We start from the raw sequence: 20,966 nt of genomic DNA, 5'->3' as shown, positions 1-20,966 counted from the left end.
TGGGGCGCTGCAATTGAATTAAAGGGACTCTGACATACAGCACCAACTGACCACAATCAGTCCAAACCTTAAAATTTCTTTCCAATTTCTTATTAACCTAACACAACATTCCCATCCACTCCAATAATACATATTATCCATCCTACTCTCCGCCAGTCATGTACATATTCCTTTACTCTCATTGAGTCACGTCTCCCCAGGTCATGCTTTCTCCTTCTCTTCCCTCAAGTTCCAGACATAGGAACATAGAAACAGAAGTAGGCCATTCAGCCCCTCGTGCCTGCTCCGCCATTTTATAAGATCATGGCTGATCTGTGATCTAATTCCATATACCTGCCTTTGGCCCATATCCCTTAATACCTTTGGTTGCCAAAAAGCTATCAATCTCAGATTTAAATTTAACAATTGAGCTAGTATCAATTGCCGTTTGTGGAAGAGAGTTCCAAACTTCTACCACCCTTTGTGTGTAGAAATGTTTTCTAATCTCACTCCTGAAAGGTCTGCCTCTAATTTTTAGACTGTGCCCCCTACTCCTAGAATCCCCAACCAGTGGAAATAGTTTCTCTCTATCCACCCTATCTGTTCTCCTTAATATCTTATAAACTTCGATCAGATCACCCTTTAACCTTCTAAACTCTAGAGAATACAACCCCAATTTGTGTAATCTCTCCTCGTAACTTAACCCTTGAAGTCCGGGTATCATTCTAGTAAACCTACGCTGCACTCCCTCCAAGGCCAATATGTCCTTCCGAAGGTGCGGTGCCCAGAACTGCTCACAGTACTCCAGGTGCGGTCTAACCAGGGTTTTGTATAGCTGCAGCATAACTTCTGCCCCCTTGTACGCTAGTCCTCTAGATATAAAGGCCAGCATTCTATTAGTCTTCTTGATTATTTTCTGCACCTGTTCATAATACTTCAATGATCTATGTACCTGAACCCCTAAGTCCCTTTGGACATCCACTGTTTTTAACTTTTTACCATTTAGAAAGTACCCTGTTCTATCCTTTTTTGATCCAAAGTGGATGCCCTCACATTTGTCTACATTGAATTCCATTTGCCACAGTTTTGCCCATTCACCTAATCTATCAATATCCCTTTGTAATTTTATGTTTTCATCGACACTGCTTACAATGCCACCATACTTTGTAAACAATTTTACAACACCAAGTTATAGTCCAGCAATTTTATTTTAAATTCACAAGCTTTCGGAGATTTTCTCCTTCCTCAGGCAAATGTTTGCCTGAGGAAGGAGAAAATCTCCGAAAGCTTGTGAATTTAAAATAAAATTGCTGGACTATAACTTGGTGTTGTAAAATTGTTTACAATTGTCAACCCCAGTCCATCACCGGCATCTCCACATCACCATACTTTGTGTCATAGGCAAACTTAGATATGAGACTTTCTATGCCTTCATCTAAGTCGTTAATAAATATTGTGAATAATTGAGGCCCCAGACAGATTTACTGTCTCTAGCTGAGTGTCCCCTCCCTTTTTCTCTGCAGTTACAAACACTGTCTTTTACTCACATACTTTCCAAATGCACTGTACTCTATATCCCCTCTTTTTTCTCCCCAGTCAGACATCATCTGCATTCAATCTGTAGCTGCTCTCGCTCAAATTTGTCACATGCATTCACTCCCTGCAATCATATTTGCGTTCTCTCCAGTCATGCAGAGACTCACCCCTCTGGAAGAAGTTTTGCTAAGAGTTGCTCTCCTGCACTTCTTTCAAACTCTACAGTAACACAATCAGCACAATGCCATGAGAAACAGTTTCCCAAGCACACTTCCCTAAGGCAGTCCTGCATAAATATTACAAGGACAAACATCCATTTATCACAGCTCAATGTTTGTGTCCTCTGAGAAAGCTCAATTACCCTGTATCATGTTAACAAAGCTTTACTCGCCTTTAGTTTTGAAAGTGACTATCAGATACATGTCTAGAAAACTTATCTGTCAAACATCATTGTGTCGGTACTCAAGTAAGGGTCCATTCTTGTTCAGGACATCCATCACTACATTTGGTATGCTTGCAAAGTACTGTACAGAAATAATGATTCAGTTCTGGCAAACATCAGTGATTTACCTGAAGTGCATCTCTGAAAACAGAATAGGACTGAGTTCTTCCTGTTTATTTAGTATTATACAAGCGATATACTGACCATCCAGTGACCCAATGCATGGCCATACATTTAATCTGGAAAAGCAGGAGCACCAGTCGTGATGCTCCAAGTTCAAGCCCGTTCATGTGTTAATTGACCTGCAACTGTGTTCAGGTTTCCCAAAGGTGGCACAACAACCTATGAAGAATTAGATTCATGTCGTGAATGAGATAAGCAGGACCTCAAAGGGTAGTAATTTCAGGATTACTAGCCAGTAAAAAAGACAGATTAGGGAGATAAATGTGTGGTGGAGAGGCACTGGGACCAGTTCTACGGCAGGTGTGAGTGTGTGATAGAGCAATCTACATCTAAACAGAGATAGGGCCAATATTCTCAGAGTGAGGTTCACTTAAACTGTGAGAACATAGAAACATAGAAAATAGAAGCAGGAGTAGGCCATTCAGCCCTTCGAGCCTGCTCTGCCATTCAATATGATCATGGCTGATCCTCCATCTCAATACCATATTCCCACTCTCTCTCCATACCCCTTGATGCCTTTTGTATCTAGAAATCTATCTAGCTCCTTCTTAAATATATTCAGTGACTTGGCCTCCACAGCCTCCTGTGGTAGAGAATTCCACAGGTTCACCACCCTCTGAGTGAAGAAATTTCTCCTCATTTCAGTCCTAAATGTCCTACCCCCTATCCCGAGACTATGACCCCTCGTTCTGGACCTCCCAGCCAGGAGAAACATCCTCCCTGCATCCAGTCTGTCTAGCCCTGTCAGAATTTAATATGTTCCAATGAGATCCCCTCTCATTCTTCTAAACTCAGTGAATACAGGCCAAGTCAACCCAATCTCTCCTCATGTGACAGTCCTGCCATCCCAGGGATCAGTCTGGTGAACCTTCGCTACACTCCCTCTATGGCAAGTATATCCTTTCTTAGGTAAGGAGACTAAAACTGCACACAATACTCCAGGTGTGGTCTCACCAAGGCCCTGTATAACTGCAGTAAGATATCCTTGCTCCTATCCTCTTGCAATGAAGGCCAACATACTATTTGCATGAAAGAAAGCGTTGAAACTAATGTGACAGAGTCCAAGGGGTGGGGGGGGGGGGGGGGGCGAGGGGGAGGGGAAGAGAGAGAATAGAGTAGCCAATTTGGAAGGGTAAGAAAGATTTTGGGGTATAGTTATTAAGCAGGAAAGAAGTTTGAAAGAGGTTAAACATAACAGGATAGTATGAAAGAAGAAACCAGGATGTGGAGAGGCAAAAAAAGAGGGGAAACTGCAAAACCAAGGAAATCCAAAGTAAAAACCTACGTAAAGTAATGTGCAGAGTACAAGAAACAAAACTGAGAAACTGGTGGAGTTGACGAAAATAGAAAATTATGACAATGCCAATAACAAATATGGTTGCAACTTGATCCTGGGAGTTAAACATACTGGGTATACGACTTTCAGCAAGGATAGGGATGAAAGAGCATAAGTAGTGCTTTATAGACAATATCATAGTACTAGAGTGTAAGGATTTAAATAGAGAAATATGCCTAACAGAATCCCTTTGGATTCAGCTGTGGGGTAGCAAGGGAATTAGTTACATTCATGGGAATATATTATAGACCAAACAGTGCAAAGGAAATAGGATAAAAGTTGCAGAAACATAAAAGGTGTGTGTATTAATAATAATTACAATTGTAGGAGATTTTAAACTACCCAAGCAGACTGGGATAAGGAAAATGTTTGTGGTGAGAAAGGGGGAGGTTATTTTGCAGAATATTATAAGTCAATATGTTGCTTCAAGTGCCGGGCTTGGTTCATTTGGTGGCATTCTTGTCTCTGATTCAGAAGGTTGTAGGTTCAAGTTCCACTCCAGGACTTGAGCATATAATCTAGGCTGACACTTCAGTACGGTACTGAGCAACTGTTGTATTGTCCGAGATGCAGTTGATCCGGTAAGACATTAACTCAAAGCGCTCTGTCTGTCTGTTTAGGCAGAAAACGTGGCACTATTCGAAGAGGAAAAGTGAGCTAGTCCAATATCTTGGCCATTATTTGTTCCACAAGCACTACCAAAAACACATTCATTGTTCATTTATGTAATTTATTGTTTGTGCAACATTTCTGTGTGCCACATATAAACAATGATTGCACTTCAAAAGTAATTCAATGGGTGTGAAGTGTTTTGGGGTGCCCCGAGGACGTGATGAGGTGCTCTATCATTTTTTTTCATTAATCCAACAAAGAGGCATTACTTGACCTGGTTCTGGATAATGAAGGAAAGTAAGTAGGTGGCGTAACGGTGGGATAGATAGCTGTTTAAGTGACCACAGTGTAATTAGGGGCTGGTTCAAACCCCGATTCTGGAGATAAAAGTTAATGACTACCTCAATGCAGCACACCCAAGCCTCAACATGATTGCAAACCATCGAACAGTCCAGCATGCCACTCTGCCTTTGCTGAAGTAAAGAAAGAGCTAACAGTAAACACAATATTCTTGGCATTACTACAGTTATGTTTCAACCTAGTATTTTCCAAATTCTAAAAATCAATAATAAAACTCCATGCTGGCCAACAAACTGTTTCAACCAGTGCATCTCTATTAATGATATCATCGACTGTCAACAGTTGCTGTTCAAATAAAACTGCAACCCAGCCAGAATAGTTGCCAAATTTAAGCCCTTAATCTCAGTTGCTGAATGTCATCAACATCCTTGGAGTTCTGCCCAGTGCTGCTTCTCTGCAGCAACAGCACAAAGTGTGCTGATCCCAATAAAATAGTTCCTTTCCAGCTGTAACATACACTCTGGTTAAAAGAATCAATGCAACATCAGCAATTTGAAGCATCTCACTGCAGCAATGCAACTAACCAACAAGGGCTCACATTATGCTCAAAGGTTAATTAACAATTTATAGTAGTACTGTGTAATATACAACAGGTCAAAAACTTATGGCCATAAGTCAGTCACGATCACCTCCACTTACATCATGTAGAATAGTAGTATACAATCAGCTAGTCAAATGAGGGCCAGCCTAACCAAGTCTAAGCTATATCCTTCAGCTGTTATTTTTCAATTTTGGACCCACATCATTGCAACATGTCCACGAGTCAAAAAATGAATTGGTGTCAATCATCTTTTGAGGAGCTGACAGATATGATGGATGGGCGAAATGAAGTGGATGCAGTGTGCATGGACTTTCAGAAACCTTTTGACATGTTATCCCACAGGAGACTATTTAAGATTAAGGATTGTGCAATTAGGAGACAGATTGCAAATTGAATTAAAAACTGGCTAGAAGGGAGTGGTAGGTCGTGGATATTGGTGGCCCACAGGATTCTGCTCGGAGACTGTTTCTATTCAATGGCTACATCAATGATTTGGCTATAGGACTCGAGTGAGTGGTGTCCAAATTTGAATATAATATTATAATACGAGGCAGAGTAAATAATTGAGGACCAAAGGAAGCTGCAAGGAGATATTGATAAGATGTTGGAATGGGCAGAAAAGTGGTCGATGGAATTCAATATTAGTAAAAGAAAAAAGAACTTGCATTTATTTCGCGCCTTTCATGACCGCAGGACGTCCCAAAGCACTTTACAGCCAATTAAGTACTCTGGAAGTGCAGTCACTGTTGTAATGTAGGAAACCTGGCAGCCAATTTGCACACAGTACGGCCCCACCAACAGCAATGAGATAACAGCCAGATTATCTGTTTGAGATGTTGCGTGAGGGATAATTATTAGCCAGGACACTGGGAATAACTTTGAAATAATCCCGAGAGGGCAGACGGTTTAAAGTCTCATCCGAAAGACGGCACCTCTGACAATGCAGCACTCCTTCAGTACTGCATTGGAGTGTCAGCCTAGATTATGTGTTCAAGTTTCTGGAGTGGGACTTGAACCCACAACCTTCTGACTCAGAGGGAAAAGCACTATCCACTGAGCCACGGCTAACACCTTGTAAACGTTTTGGTTTGAAAAAAAGCAACAACTATACTTTGAATGGGGGGGGGTGGGGGAAGGTGAGTGACATGAGAGCGCAGAGAGATTTAAGGGTTCAGGTTCACAAGACATAGGTGATTGACCATAAGACCATAAGATATAGGAGCAGGAGTAGGCCATTCAGTCCCTCGAGCCTGCTCTGCTATTCAATGAGATCATGGCTGATCTGATTTTTACCTCAACTTCACTTTCCCGCCTTTTCCCCATATCGTTTGACTCCCTTGCTGATCAAAAATTTGTCTAACTCAGCCTTGAATGTATTCAATCTCTCAGCCTCCACAGCTTTTTGTGGTAAAGAATTCCAAAGATTCACCACCCTCTGGGAGAGGAAATTCCTCCTCATTTCCGTCTTAAACGGATGACCCCTTATTCTGAGACTATGTCCCCTAGTTTTAGATTCCCATGAGGGGTAACATCCTCTCAGCATCTACCCTATCGAGTCCCCTCAGAATCTTGTATGTTTCAATAAGATCGCCTCTCATTTTTCTAAACTCCAATGAGTATAGACCCAACCTGTTCAATCTTTCCTCATAAGACAAGATTGAAGGAAAGGGGAATAAGGGGATATGGTCACAACGGCACATGGGATTAGGATTGCTGCTCATGTGCAGAACAAACACCAACATGGGCCGAACAGCCCATTTCCATGTTGTAATTTCTATATAATTCTATGATACTAACTAGAATCATCTTAATCTTGAAAAAGACAGCATTGCTGGATTCCTAATCACTGTAAAATATTCAGAAGTTGCACCTCCCCCAAGTGCTATCTCTGTTCCAATTTATCACACCAGCAATAAAACATAACACGAGCCATAAATCATGAACATGCTGGCTGTATATATGCCAGCAAACAGAATCAGGGGATTCCTCATTATTGTACATACCCTCAGCCTGTGCAGACCTAGAGATTAAGAGCAAAGAAACCACAAGCACCTTCATCAAAAGCTCCAGATAGCTACCGCTCTGCAGTTGAAAGAGATCAAATTCATTTAGAATCCCACACTGCTATACCTTAACTGACTAGGACTTGCGGGTCAGAGAATTGTTATGGTGCAATGGTATATAATGCAGACTTGAAGTGAACTGTGCCCAGAGCAACCGTTAATTTTTGTAAACTGGGCTACCAGGAAAAACGAGCACCATTTTGAGCTTGGGATGTGCAAAACCAGATGGAAAGAATGCATAATTATTGAAAATGAGGCGTTTTTGGGCCAGACTCACCTTTCTGCCTGACACCATGTGGAGAAACAGTCAGACCATATGCCAATATTTTCACTCACCATCTGAATGCATTTACATTCCTCGTAAAAGCTTCCACATCACTGCTGTTCAAAGGCTCAATATTTCCATGTAAAAATATTAGAAGTAAGTTAGTATAATGTCTAAGTGATACCACAACAGGTCCTTAATATCCCTTTCACTAAATGGAAAGTCCTGAAATGCATTCTAAGTTAGTAAAAGGCACAAACACTGTAATTGGTGATTCCTATTCTGCTCTTTCTCAATTATAATGAAAGTTCTCTTGTCCAAACGCCTCGTTCCTTTCTTAGGGGGATGGTCTCAGACCCAATGGCGAATAATTGAAATGCCTGGTCCCAACACAATCCCTTCATACTTCAGCAAAGTAAACATTACTTGATTTGAACATATCTGATTTGAAAACTATGGTAAACAGAATTCTGCATACACAAATGCAGAATATTTCTTTAAGGAATCTTACAACACCAGGTTATAGTCCAACAATTTTATTTTAAAATCACAAGCTTTCAGAGATTATCCCCTTCATCAGGTGAGTGAGTGAATAAGAGGTTCTCAAATCGCATATCTTATATTAGGCTGGGACACCATCACACCAATCAAAAAGTGTCGTTGGTGTTCAGACAGGTTAGCTACGGAAAACAGTAGGTCCCAGTATGCTGAATACACATTGTGTCAAATTATACCGACAGAAAGAGACCCAAAAGGCAGAGAGAGAGAGAATATTAAAAACAGATAACTTTTTTTTCCATGTACCTGGTGGATACCACCATCACACGAGAGGACACCACCCACCAGGTACATGGTTTATACTCCTGTGACTCGGCCAACGTTGTCCACCTCATACGTTGCAGGAAAGGATGCCCCGGAGCATGGTACATTGGCGAGACCATGCAGACACTGCGACAACGGATGAACGGACACCGCACAACAATCGCCAGACAGGAGGGTTCCCTCCCAGTCGGGGAACACTTCAGCAGTCAAAGACATTCAGCCACCGATCTTCAGGTAAGCGCTCTCCAAGGCGGCCTTCGAGACACACGACAACGCAAAATCGTCGAGCAGAAATTGATAGCCAAGTTCCGCACCCATGAGGACGGCCTCAACCGGGATGTTGGGTTCATGTCACGCTACATGTAACCCCACCAGCAAGGGGGAAAAAAAAGTTCTGTTTTTAATATTCTCTCTCTCTGCCTTTTGGGTCTCTTTCTCTCTGTCTGTGTAATTTGACACAATGTGTATTCAGCATACTGGGACCTACTGTTTTCCGTGGCTAACCTGTCTGAACACCAACGACACTTTTTGATTGGTGTGATGGTGTCCCAGCCTAATATAAGATATGCGATTTGAGAACCTCTTATTCACTCACTCACCTGACAAAGGGGATAATCTCCGAAAGTTTGTGATTTTAAAATAAAATTGTTGGACTGTAACCTGGTGTTGTAAGATTCCTTACATTTGTCCACCCCAGTCCATCACCGGCATCTCCACATCATGAATATTTCTTTAGTTAGCAAATGAAAGCTCAAAATCTCAATATCATTACATTCTGCTGTTAATAAGATTATAGGTACTTGGGACAGAAACAAACAATGATAACACTGAGGTGTAAAGTATATTCAGTTCATTGTATTTAGTACAGTAAGGATTGAAGTGCTTTAACTCACACTCTGTAGGATGCCTGCTGCAAGCAAAACAATGGAAGATTTGTGCAACAATGAGAAAGTATAGCACCACCATTGCATTCTGGTATAATATGATAGATATTAATTTAAATATTGGAATTTCTTCACTGTAAACCAGTTCCACTTCAAACACAAACTAAGACAATTTGCTACAATGCAGTGAGAAAAGCAGTAGTGCAAATCTAATACCTACAATGTAAGTACCAACACAACTCTCACTGTGACACCAATGCTAGTACACATCAAATGCCAGCACCAGCTAATTCAGGGTCAACACAGAGCAAAAACTATTTCCTTCACCAGAAGGAATACAACTTTAATGCCACTGAAAACATTTAATGACAGAAGGCTTTGAATTTGCATTTTTAAGCTCTTCCCCTGAAAATGCTTAAGCAGATTTGTGCACTTCAACCATTCAACAGGCTTTGAACTTCACATTAACAGAGTTCAAACTGTTGAGAAACTCTACAATGTAGTCGCTTAGCTCAGTACTTAAGTATCAGCACAAAGCCCTACACTAAGTACACGAAAGCTAGTGCACTTCTGATCACAGGTGCCTCGCTCTACAGAATTCAAACACAATAAATTGCAAGAATGCCATTTGACAACATACCTTTTTTTTAAATTAAAAAAGTGAAAGGTTAGTTGTGCATAATGTATACTTCAATGGGCAGCAGGGAACTGACTGTGGCACAACAATTTGCCAAGAGGTGTTAAGTGTGTAATGGCCAGATGTCAATAGGCAACATTCTATGCACTTAACTGAAACATACTCTTACCAGATGCTAGAATGCTGAGCAAAAATAGAACATTTATTTCGGCCATGACAGGAACCAGTTTGCGGTTCTAAAACAGTAAATAGAAATCTCTACTTCTGTGGTGTAAAGTCAGCATTCTTGGCTGTTACAGTCACCATGTCATAAGAGACAGTGTCTGTACTTTGGTGTTCTCAGCTCTGGGAAAGGTCAATAAGAAGCAAGTCCACTTGGTTTCAGTAGGAGAAACATTACATTCTTATGAAGGTGATCCATTGTGAGTCAGAAGTAGAGACTCAGTAAAAACTGAAATGTCTGAAAATCACATTACAAAGCAGTCTGTTCAACTACCAGCATTCCTACATGATCTCATCTCGATATGCAAACCTCACATAAAATCACCAGCATTACACAGCACCCTCAAGGAATCTGTACAATGTCATCTTCAAAGACACTGCTGCTTTGATGACTTGCCTTTCAGTAATGATTTGGATATTTCACACCAACTCTCAGCCCTATCCATCAGTCTCACTTGTTTGCTAAGGGTCGTTTTACACAAAGCCTTAAATCTAGCCAACTCTTTTCAGCATGGGGGATGGAAATATTTTTATCCAATTCACATGACTGCACCATACATTGATAATGGAACAATGGGTTTCATGTTAAGAGCAGGCAAATGATTATAAATATATTCTGTAAATAGTTTTACAGAAAACTAAATCACATTGAAACAAATTACCCTGTTGGTGAAAGTTTCAGCATTTTAGGCTTGAGGATACAAGGGCATTGAGGTCAGCCTGTTACAAGTTGGATAAAAGATTTAAGTGAATGATCAGTCAGCAACCTCACAAAATATAAACACTAGCAAGACAGGCAAGCATTTTTAAACTTTTCAACAGAACTGTAAATATTGGAACTGGTTATGTCATGGCTCCCCCTTCTCCCCCACCCCCCACAACCTCCACCATCAAGCCAACAAAAACACTGCCAACACCCACAAATACTTAATACAGTAACCTATGTACCATAAATATCCTCACTGTTATATCTGCACACTTACAATGTAAGCATCCATAAGTAGTCAAAGTACAAATACATACATTGCAAATGCCAGTCAATACCCAGTGTAAATATCAAATACCCTAAATACATACAGCATAATACAACATACATGCCTCGTAAATAGAGAATACTTTCAGTGCAAATAGCAGAAAATAGATACTGAATAAACACCAACTACTTTTGATGTATATTACTCTATAATAGACAGACATAGGCAACAATAACCCTCTGATAGAGGTGCACACACAGACACATGGCAATTACCCAGTGGTAGAAACACACAGCAATTACTTTGCAACATGTAGGCGCGCGCACACATACACAATTACCCAGGAAATACCTTGTAATTCCGAGTTTCGGGCTTTCAACTTCAGAAGGTTGAATCAAGGTGAAAATCATGGAAATAGTGAATGCAATTTGGTCTGTGAAGGAACAGGCTCGATAAAACCAAATTGTTACCTCCACATTTCATCAGCTTTTCTGGGTGACATATGGGGTAAAAATTTAATGTTGCAAAAAACACAGCAACAGCATTTGCACATTTAATCTTTTTTACGGGTTATACAGTTGTTTTAAATACATTTTTTGGCTTGATTTTTTCATTTGGGCTACTCAAATAGTTTTGTTTTATGGTGTGTTGGAAGAAGCTGTGGACCACACAGAAGGGCAAACTCACGGATCCCACACTCCCATTGGACAGCCTCGTGATGAGGCAGTAATCAAAGAATCAACACTACATTGTTGTGGCCCCATCTCCAACCTCTGCTCCCATCAAGCACAGCTCCCTGCAGGATTGCTAAATTTACCAGCAAAGGCCTTTGCCACAAAAAGTTGGAAGAGGACAGAATCAAGTCTTGAGACTGGCAAAAATTCAGATTTTGGAAAATCACATGGGTTGGCAAATATGTCACGGTGTTGATGAAAAATCAATTTAAAAAACAAAAATCAATTAGTGAAAAATCATTACCATAAGTGATGCACTTTGGAAGAAAAAGAGGCAATTTAAATTAAATAGTACAATTTTAAAGGGGGTACAGGAATAGAGACACCTACAAAAATCTTTGAAGGTGGCAGGACAAGCTGAGAAGGCTGTTAAAGCATACGGGATCCTGGGCTTTATAAATAGAGGCATAGAATACAAAAGCAAGAAAGTTTGGGTAACTGTTATAAATCACTAGTTAGGCCTCAACCGGAGTATTGTGTCCAATTCTGGGCACCATACATTAGGAAGGATGTCAAGGATTTGGAGACGATGCAAAGGAGATTTACCAGATTTATACCAGGGATGAGGAATTTCAGTTATGTGGAGAGGCTGGAGAAGCTTCAGTTGTTGTTCTTAGAGCAGAGAAAGTTAAATAGAGGTGTTCAAAATTATGAGGGGTTTTGACAGATAGGGAGAAACTGTTTCCACTGGCAGAAGGGTCAATAATCAGGGGACACAGATTTAAAATAATTGGCAAAAAATCCAAGGAGGAAATTAGAAGAGTATTTTTTTTTTAAACGCAGCGAGTTGTTATGATCTGGAATGCACTACCTGAAAAGGTGGTGGAAGCAGATTCAATAGTAACTTTCAAAGGGGAATTGGATATATAATTGAAAAGGAGAAATTTGCAGGGTTATAGGCAATTTGCAGGGAAGTGGGACTAATTGGATAGCTCTTTCAAAGAACCGGCACAGAGACGATGGGCCGAATGGCTCATTCTGAGTTGTATGATTCTGTGATCTCTATTGCTATTGTTCTTAACAGTTGTAGCTATGGAGAACTAGTGGTTGCCATTCATGATGTATGATGTATTACACAAAAGAAAGAAGTTACTGAAAGAGGATCCTGTAGGAATGAACTTGAGTGTAGGAGCAGCTCATTCTTTCCCCTGACTTATTGTATCCACATTCAATTACAGGAATCAGTAGTTGTAAAATGATAAACCTGATATCAGCCTTAATTGTATATCAGGCTGTAATTGCAGTGTAGATCAGTGTTGTCCAATGATAGCCATGAGCCACATGTGGCAAATTATGAATCCTGATGTGGCCAATTGCATTTTTGATCAGTCAATAAAAATGAGTAATAGACACATCGTTAGGCATATTCACCACAGCATATGCATGTGCTGTTTTTGTGAGTTTGTTGGTAAAATAGTAAGATGAAAAGCAGAATGTGCAAATGTTTTTTGATCGTTGAGTGTGCTCGACTTCCTTAATAACCGCTTATTGGTTATCTGTTAAAATGGTGTGTAACAGGGGTGAAAACACCCAATTTCAGCACCATGGAAGCTCCAGCAACATTTTATGAAGAGGGGAGCTGTCATTGTGGTCAGCTCGACCAATCAGAATAATGTCTCCAGGCCGGCTGAAGAAAGCAAGCGTAACCAATATTGAATAGCTTCAACAGAACACGTCATTGCAAAGGGCATGCAGCATCCAACCACGTTCTGGATGAAGAGCAGCGGCGAGTCTGAATGAAGAGCAGGGGCAGATTCTCAAAAAATCGCTCACAACTGACGGAGAAAATCCTAGAAACTGCACCAAGATGTGATTCGCCCAGTAAGTTCATGCCAGAATTCCAAAATTTGGTGAAAGAGAAAATCTTCAATGTTTCGCACTGAATAGTGGTGGATGTTTGTTAAGTACATATACATGTGAAGTACATTTATCTGTACTGTGTGTAAGGTGCTTTCTACTAAAATTATTGCATGCAGCTAAAATGGTGTCGCTGTAGCCACACGTGACTAGTCTGCAATTTCTATTGGACACCACTGGTGTAGATCTGGAGATGAATAGAGAACTGAGGGAATCTGCAAGGCCCCCTGTCACTGGGAACTAACAAGAATCTGTGTGGGAGGAAAATCATAATGAAGAACAGATTCATGCCATTCATGCACAACCCCAATGAGCAGGTTATAAACGAATATTGGTAGAATCTGTAAACAGGTTGCAGCCGCCATATTCTTGTTCAGAGGTGAGTGGGTGGATGGCATTGGGAAACTTGAAAGGAAAAAAGAATGACAAGCAGAGCAAATTTGTTTTTTTTTTGGGAGAAAGTGAATGAATGGAAGCAGTATGCTCTGTTGCTGGATGAAACTGCATCAGCTAACTGAAGCTCAATGGAGGCCAACGAAGGCTTCAGGCTGGTCAGACTGGAGCGAACAGTAGTACAGGCTGTCAACAGTTAGCTGAGGAACAGTGGAGCTGCGCCATAGAAGTCTTGCCCTCTTGACAATTGAATGGTACTGGTGGTGAGCCAGGGAAGCCTCATCCACTCAGCAACTTGAGCTGCATCCCATTTCTATGCAAACAAGTAGCTACAGTCACTGTTTCCTAACGTGCATTACTCCTTTCTTCAGTTCATTAGATCTTACTGCAATGAGAATAGTGAAGTATTTTTACAGTGTAAATGAAGCCCAAAGGGTGCCATTTCACCAATGGGCTTCATTTACAATTTTTGATCTCCGGCAGACTATTTTGAAACCAATGGAAACTTGAGTTAGAACAATGTGAGCAAGAGGTTACAGTGGATCGGAAGTAGCATAAGGTGCCCAATATAGGCCAAACTGCATTAGCAGAAGCACATTCACCCAAGATGTGGTTGGGTGACAGGTGGCTCGTGGCACATCGCACAATGAGACAAAGTATTAATATTTCATGCAGAAGTGAGGGAAAAATGCTCATTCATGTAAATGGTTCCTTACTTTTAAAGTTCATGACTTCATCCAGTTCAAAAGGAATCACGAACTTTAAAAGTACAGCCAGAAGTTCACATAATCAGAGAATGTTACAGCACAGAAACAGGCCATTTAGCCCATCAAATCTGTGCTGGTGTTTTTTGCCCTAAAGGCCACTTAATCTAATCCCATTCTCCGACCTGCAGCCTACACTCTTCAACATTCCTCTTTTTGAAGCAACTACCCAATTCCCTTTTTAAATAATTTATGGACTCGACTTCAGCAACCTTCTCTGGCACAGAATTCCAAATTCTAACTGCCCTCCGTGAGAAGAAATGTTTTCAACCTCCCCCTTGATTCTTTTTGTGATTATCTCAAATTTGTTCCCTCTCATTACCACCATCGCACAGACCAGTGGAAACAGTTCATCACTATTTACCATATCATAGCTTTCATAATCTTCAAGCTGATGACACTCAGTTCTACTTTCCATTCATCCCTCTCAGCCCCTCCACTGCCTTGCCCCATCAGGCTGCTTGTTGGGCTTCCCATCTTGAATGAGCAATTGGAAAGATCAAAATCATCCTCAGGCCCCACCACAAAATCTATACCTTTGCCAAGGACCGCCCCCTACCCCGGCCAGCATCTCAGGCTGAACAAGGTTGCTTGAAACCTTGACATTAGGGTTAGAATCTGAATGGAGCATCCGACCCCATATCCTCTCCATCACAAAAACTGCCCACTTCCACTTCCAAAACCCCACCCATCTCTGCCCCTTCCGCAATACATCTGCTGAAACCCTCACCCATGCCTTTGTCATTTCCAGAATCTATTACTTCAATGATGTCCTGGACGACCTCCCACCCTCCATAAAATTGAGCTCATCCAAAGTCTGCTGCTCGTATTCTATCCTGTATCACGTTCCGCTCACCAATCACCCCTATCTTTGCTGATCCACGTTGGCTCCCTATTCCCCAACGTTCCAAAATTAAAATTTTCCTCATTGTGTTCAAAATCCTCCATGGCCTTGCTCTTTCCTTTATATCACCTCCCTAAATTCTGTTCTTCTGACTTTGGCCTCTTGTACACGCCCGTCCCTCGCTTCATCTCACTGTTGGCAGCCATGCCTTCAGCCACCCAAGTCTTACACTCCAAAGATCCTTCCTTAAGACCAATCTCGGATCAAGTTTTTAGTCACCTCTCCTAATATCTGTTTCTTTGGCTTGGCATTCATTTTTTCCTTGCACCTCTACAAAGCATCGTGGGCATTTTTCGACATAATTGGAAGTTGCTGCCGTCGTTGTAAACCTCCATCAGGTCACCCCTTAACCTGCTCTGCTCAAATGGAAAATGGCCCTAATCCTCTAGTCTTCCATCATAACTGTAACCTCTCATTATTGGTAACATTCTCCTGAGTCTACACTGTAGCTTTTTCATAGCTTTGATATCATTCCTAAATGGGGTGCCCAAAACCAATACTCAACTCCATCATAGCTATGATCTTATACAAATTTAACAATACCCCCTTGCTTTTGTGTTCTATTTCTCTAGGTACAAATCCAAGAATTCCATTTATCTTTATATGGCCGTACCTATCTTTAACTTTACATGTTTTTAATCTCTGCCCATTCTGCTAGCTTATTGTCCTCCTGTAGTCCTCAACAATTCTCGCCACAATTTGCCACACCCCAATTTGGGGTCAGCAGCAAATTTCAATCTTGTTCCCTCAATTCCCAAGTCCTGTAAATAAAAATAGCCCAAACACAGACCTCTGTGGAAAACCATTAATCATTCCAGTCTAAGAAACTTTCCTGTACCCCTATCTTTTGCTTTCTCTCATGTACCAACATCCACTTAATTCCATGTGCCATTATCTTTGTCATAGTTCTCTTAAATAAAAGGTAATTTAAAAAAAAAATTCATAGAAACATCCAATACATTTCTTCCAATTATCCTCTCAATTTCTCAAAAAATTCTATAAGGTTGGTTAAGCACAGGCTATAAGAAATACATAATGACTAAATGATTCATGTTGCTCCAAGTGATGTGTAATTTTATCCGATATTATAATCTTCAGTAGTTTACCAACAATTGAAGCACGACTAACTGGCCTATAAATTCCTGATTTATTTCAGCTAAGACAATGTCAACTTATAATTATATAGTATCCTTGACGTAAAGAACATCCCAAAGCACTTTACAGATAAATGTTTGGGAAGCAGAGAGTGCGCAAGAGAAGAGAGCTTGAAGAACAGGATAAGAAAACAATGATTGTGAATATATTGGTAAAGACAGAAGATCACTACCAGAGGGTTGTATTCTTTATCCTAGCACAAGTCTGTTCCATGGGATTGTAAGCTTTTTGTTAGGTGGATGCTTTCTATAGTAAAATTGAAGTATTAGCAATTGAATTCTTGATCGTGGCGGCGATCGCATTATATAAACGGTAAGTGTCTTTATAGATGACACTTGGTCCACATGATTTCCTGGACTGGTTTTGATCGCCTGAGGGGGGCGTCGGAAAGGAATTTTCCAGAGTATTTTTTCCCTCATTGGCCCTGGTTTTTTTTCTGATTTTTTGCCTCTTCCAGGAGATTACCTAGCTTCAGGGGCTGGGGCAGGGGGGGTGGGTAAAAAAAAGTATTTAGTCATGATGCTCAGCCATCATAGTGTAGGGCAGGCTTGATGGACCAACTGGTCTTTTGCTGCCCATCAGTTTCGTAAGAAAGAAAATACTCGCATAATCGGGTTGGTACACTCAAGGAACAAGTTAGTCATCCAGTGAAGACTCAACTATATAGCAATTCATTAGCAAAAGCAGGCCTGCAAAGCACGTGAAGAGCCAGCCAGCTTTTAGTTACAAAAGGTCCAGAAGAGTCTCTCCCAGCCTGTTTGGAATCACTAGGATTACAGTAATCTCCAACACTCAGATCTTGTGAATGATCTTCAGTATAGAGAAAACAATTCAAATGCACTGGGGAACAAATCAAATTCCTGTGGAAAGCTTTCTACCCAGGATACAGACATTCATGTAGTCAGTACATCCATCCTAGCTTGTGCAGCTTTTGATTTTGAAAGGAGATCTCTTGGTAATCGAGCTGTCAAAAATAATCTACCTTTCCACAAGATGGTAAATGCAATTAGGTCTTATTGCTGCTCAAACTCATGATGCAACATTTGCTCCTCAACACTTTGCAGAGACGAGTTAAGTTTTGACAACACCTGTGGTCTCTTCTGTTTATTTTCTGAACTACCTTTGTACTGTCGGTCCACACTCATGAATTTGCTATTCAAACCTCAACACTGTTTTTGTAGTCTTAGTTAACACCAGTGGGGAAATATATCCTTCCCCCCACAATGATATTTATACCCTTACATGTGAATTAGACTCAACCACTTGCATTTATAAAGCACCTTTAACGTGGTAAAACGTCCCAAGGCGCTTCACAGGAGCATAAAGGCAAAAATGGACACCAAACCAAAGGAGATATTATAGCGGGTGACTCAAAGCTTGATCAAAGTGGTACGAGCATCTTAAAGAAGGAGAGGTAGAGAGCTTTGGTGAGAGAATTCAAGAGTTTAGGGCCTAGATGGCTAAAGGCATGGCCGCCAATGGTGGGGCGTAGGAAGTGGAGGATGCACACGCGGTCACGGTTGGAAGAACCCAGTGTTCTTTGATGGTCGTGGAGCTGGAGGAGGTTACAGAGTTAGGGAGGGGCAAGGCCATGAAGGGATTTGAACACAAGGACGAGAATTTTTAAATCGACGCGTTTGGTGGACCGAGAGCCAATGTAGGTGAGCGAGGAGAAGGTGATGGATGAATGGAATTTGGTGTGAGTTAGAATACTGGGAGTAGAGTTTTGGATGATCTCAAATTCATGACGGGTGGAAGATGGGAGGCTGGCCAGGAGAACATTGGAATAGTCGAGTCTGGAGGTACAAAAGCACGGATGAGGGTTCAGCAGCAGATGAGCTGAGGCAAGGGAGCAGATGAGTAATATCACAGAGGTGGAAGTAGGTGGTCTTTGTGATGGAGAGGATATGGGGTCGGATTAAGAACCGTCTGGTTTAGCCTGAGACAGTGGCCAGGGAGGGGATGGTATCGGCGGCTAGGGAAAAGAGTTTGTGGTGGGGGCCAAAGCAACAGCTTTGGTCTTCCCAAGTAAACTTTGCCTCATCCAGGGCTATTTGTCAGGCAAGCAGTCTGACAACACAGAGGCAGTGGAGGGGTTTAGAGAGCAGGTGTTGAAGTAAAGCTGGGTGTCATCAGCATACAATGGAACCTGATTCATTGATATCATAGAATCATAGAAAATTTATGGCACAGAAGGAGGCCATTCGGCCCATCGTGTCCACGCCGACTGAAAATGAGCCACCCAGCCTAATCCCACTTTCCAGCACCTGGTCTGTAGCCTTGTATGTTATAGTACTATAGCCAAGGGGCAGTATGTAGATGGGAAATAAGAGGGGGCCAAGGATAGATCCTTGTGGGACTCCAGTGGCAATGGTGCAGGGGCGGGGAGAGAAACCATTGCAGGAGATTCTCTAGCTTCAACTGAATAGATAAGTATGTAACCAGGAGAGGGCAATTCCACTGAACAAGAGGAGAGGCGATGGAGGATGGTGTGGTCAACTGTGTCAAAGGCTGCAGACAGGTCAAGAAAGATGAGGAGGGTTAGTGCTCCACAGTCAGAGTCACAAAGCATGTGATTTGTGACTTTGATTAGGGCTGTTTCAGTGCAGTGGCAGGGATGGAAACCTGATTGGAGAGGTTCAAGCATGGAGTTGTGGGAAAGATGGGCACGGACACATGCAAGGACACTGGAGAGGAAAGGGAGGTTGCAGATGGGGCGGTAGTTTGCAAGAGGCATCAAGGTGGGTTTTTTGAGGAGGTGATGACGGCTGCTTTGAAAGGGAGGGGGACAGCACCTGAGAAGAGGGCACTATGTGTGGGGGGATGGTCAGGAAGGCAGGGTGGTCAGCAGTTAGGTGGGAATAGGGTCAAGGGAACAGGAGATGGACCTTATGGACAAGATGACCAGCGGTGTGCCTCAGGGATCTGTGCTGGGTCCGCTGTTATTTGTTATTTATATTAATGATTTGGATGAGAATTTAGGAGGCATGGTTAGTAAGTTTGCAGATGACACCAAGATTGGTGGCATTGTGGACAGTGAAGAAGGTTATCTCGGATTGCAACGGGATCTTGATAAATTGGGCCAGTGGGCCGATGAATGTCAGATGGAGTTTAATTTAGATAAATGTGAGGTGATGCATTTTGGTAGATCGAATCGGGCCAGGACCTACTCCGTTAATGGTAGGGCGTTGGGGAGAGTTATAGAACAAAGAGATCTAGGAGTACAGGCTCATAGCTCCTTGAAAGTGGAGTCACAGGTGGATAGGGTGGTGAAGAAGGCATTCAGCATGCTTGGTTTCATTGGTCAGAACATTGAATACAGGAGTTGGGATGTCTTATTGAAGTTGTATAAGACATTAGTAAGGCCACACTTGGAATACAGTGTACAGTTCTGGTCACCCTATTATAGAAAGGATATTATTAAACTAGAAAGAGTGCAGAAAAGATTTACTAGGATGCTACCGGGACTTGATGATTTGACTTATAGGGAGAGGTTGGATAGACTGAGACTTTTTTCCCTGGAGAGTAGGAGGTTTCGGGGTGATCTTATAGAAGTCTATAAAATAATGAGGGGCATAGATAAGGTAGATAGTCAAAATCTTTTCCCAAAGGTAGGGGAGTCTATAATGAGGGGGCATAGATTTAAGGTGAGAGATACAAAAGGGTCCAGAGGGGCAATTTTTCCACTCAAAGGGTGGTGAGTGTCTGGAACGAGCTGCCAGAGGCAGTAGTGGAGGCGGGTACAATTTTGTCTTTTAAAAAGCATTTGGACAGTTACATGGGTAAGATGGGTATAGAGGGATATGGGCCAAGTGCAGGCAATTGGGACTAGCTTAGTGGTATAAACTGGGCGACATGGACATGTTGGGCCGAAGGGCCTGTTTCCATGTTGTAAACTTCTATGATTCTATGAGCTCGGAGAGGACATGAAGGGGCTATAGGAGAGAATCTAGAGAAAGATACGAGATCAGGGCTGGGAGGCAACAGGGAGGGAGGGATTGGGCACAGGTAGCTGAACGGATGGTATCAAATCTTAGTGACAAAGACAGTCATATTCCTTTTCATTTATCAACAACTTTGTTAGTCATGTTCATCTTACCTACAGTCTGTGGTATGAACGGAGCCAGCAGTTTAGCCTTTTTCTTTTCATAACCCTTCTGAGTGATATCACCTGAATGGAAAGAAACAAAATAGTCTTAATATCCCAACATTTGGATACATACCAACAGAATACAATACCAAAACCAAAACAATGCCACTAACCCCTATTCTCAGTTGTTCTACTGCATCACGGTTACCACAT

The 20,966-nt window shown here is 41.7% G+C and overlaps 1 protein-coding gene across 1 annotated transcript in view; it reads right to left on the bottom strand.

The window, feature by feature from the left end:
• The window catches only part of LOC137323922 (disco-interacting protein 2 homolog A-like), a 215,398-nt gene that overhangs the window by 125,308 nt on the left and 69,124 nt on the right, over nt 1-20,966 (bottom strand). The window contains exon 2 of the mRNA XM_067988011.1: nt 20,763-20,834. Within this exon, the coding sequence (XP_067844112.1) occupies nt 20,763-20,834 (72 nt within the window). The remainder of the gene's footprint in view (nt 1-20,762; nt 20,835-20,966) is intronic.

This window comes from Heptranchias perlo, chromosome 7 (genome assembly GCF_035084215.1).
Source record: "Heptranchias perlo isolate sHepPer1 chromosome 7, sHepPer1.hap1, whole genome shotgun sequence".
NCBI classification, from domain to species: Eukaryota; Metazoa; Chordata; class Chondrichthyes; order Hexanchiformes; family Hexanchidae; genus Heptranchias; species Heptranchias perlo.
This window is presented reverse-complemented; position numbering and strand designations above follow the sequence as displayed.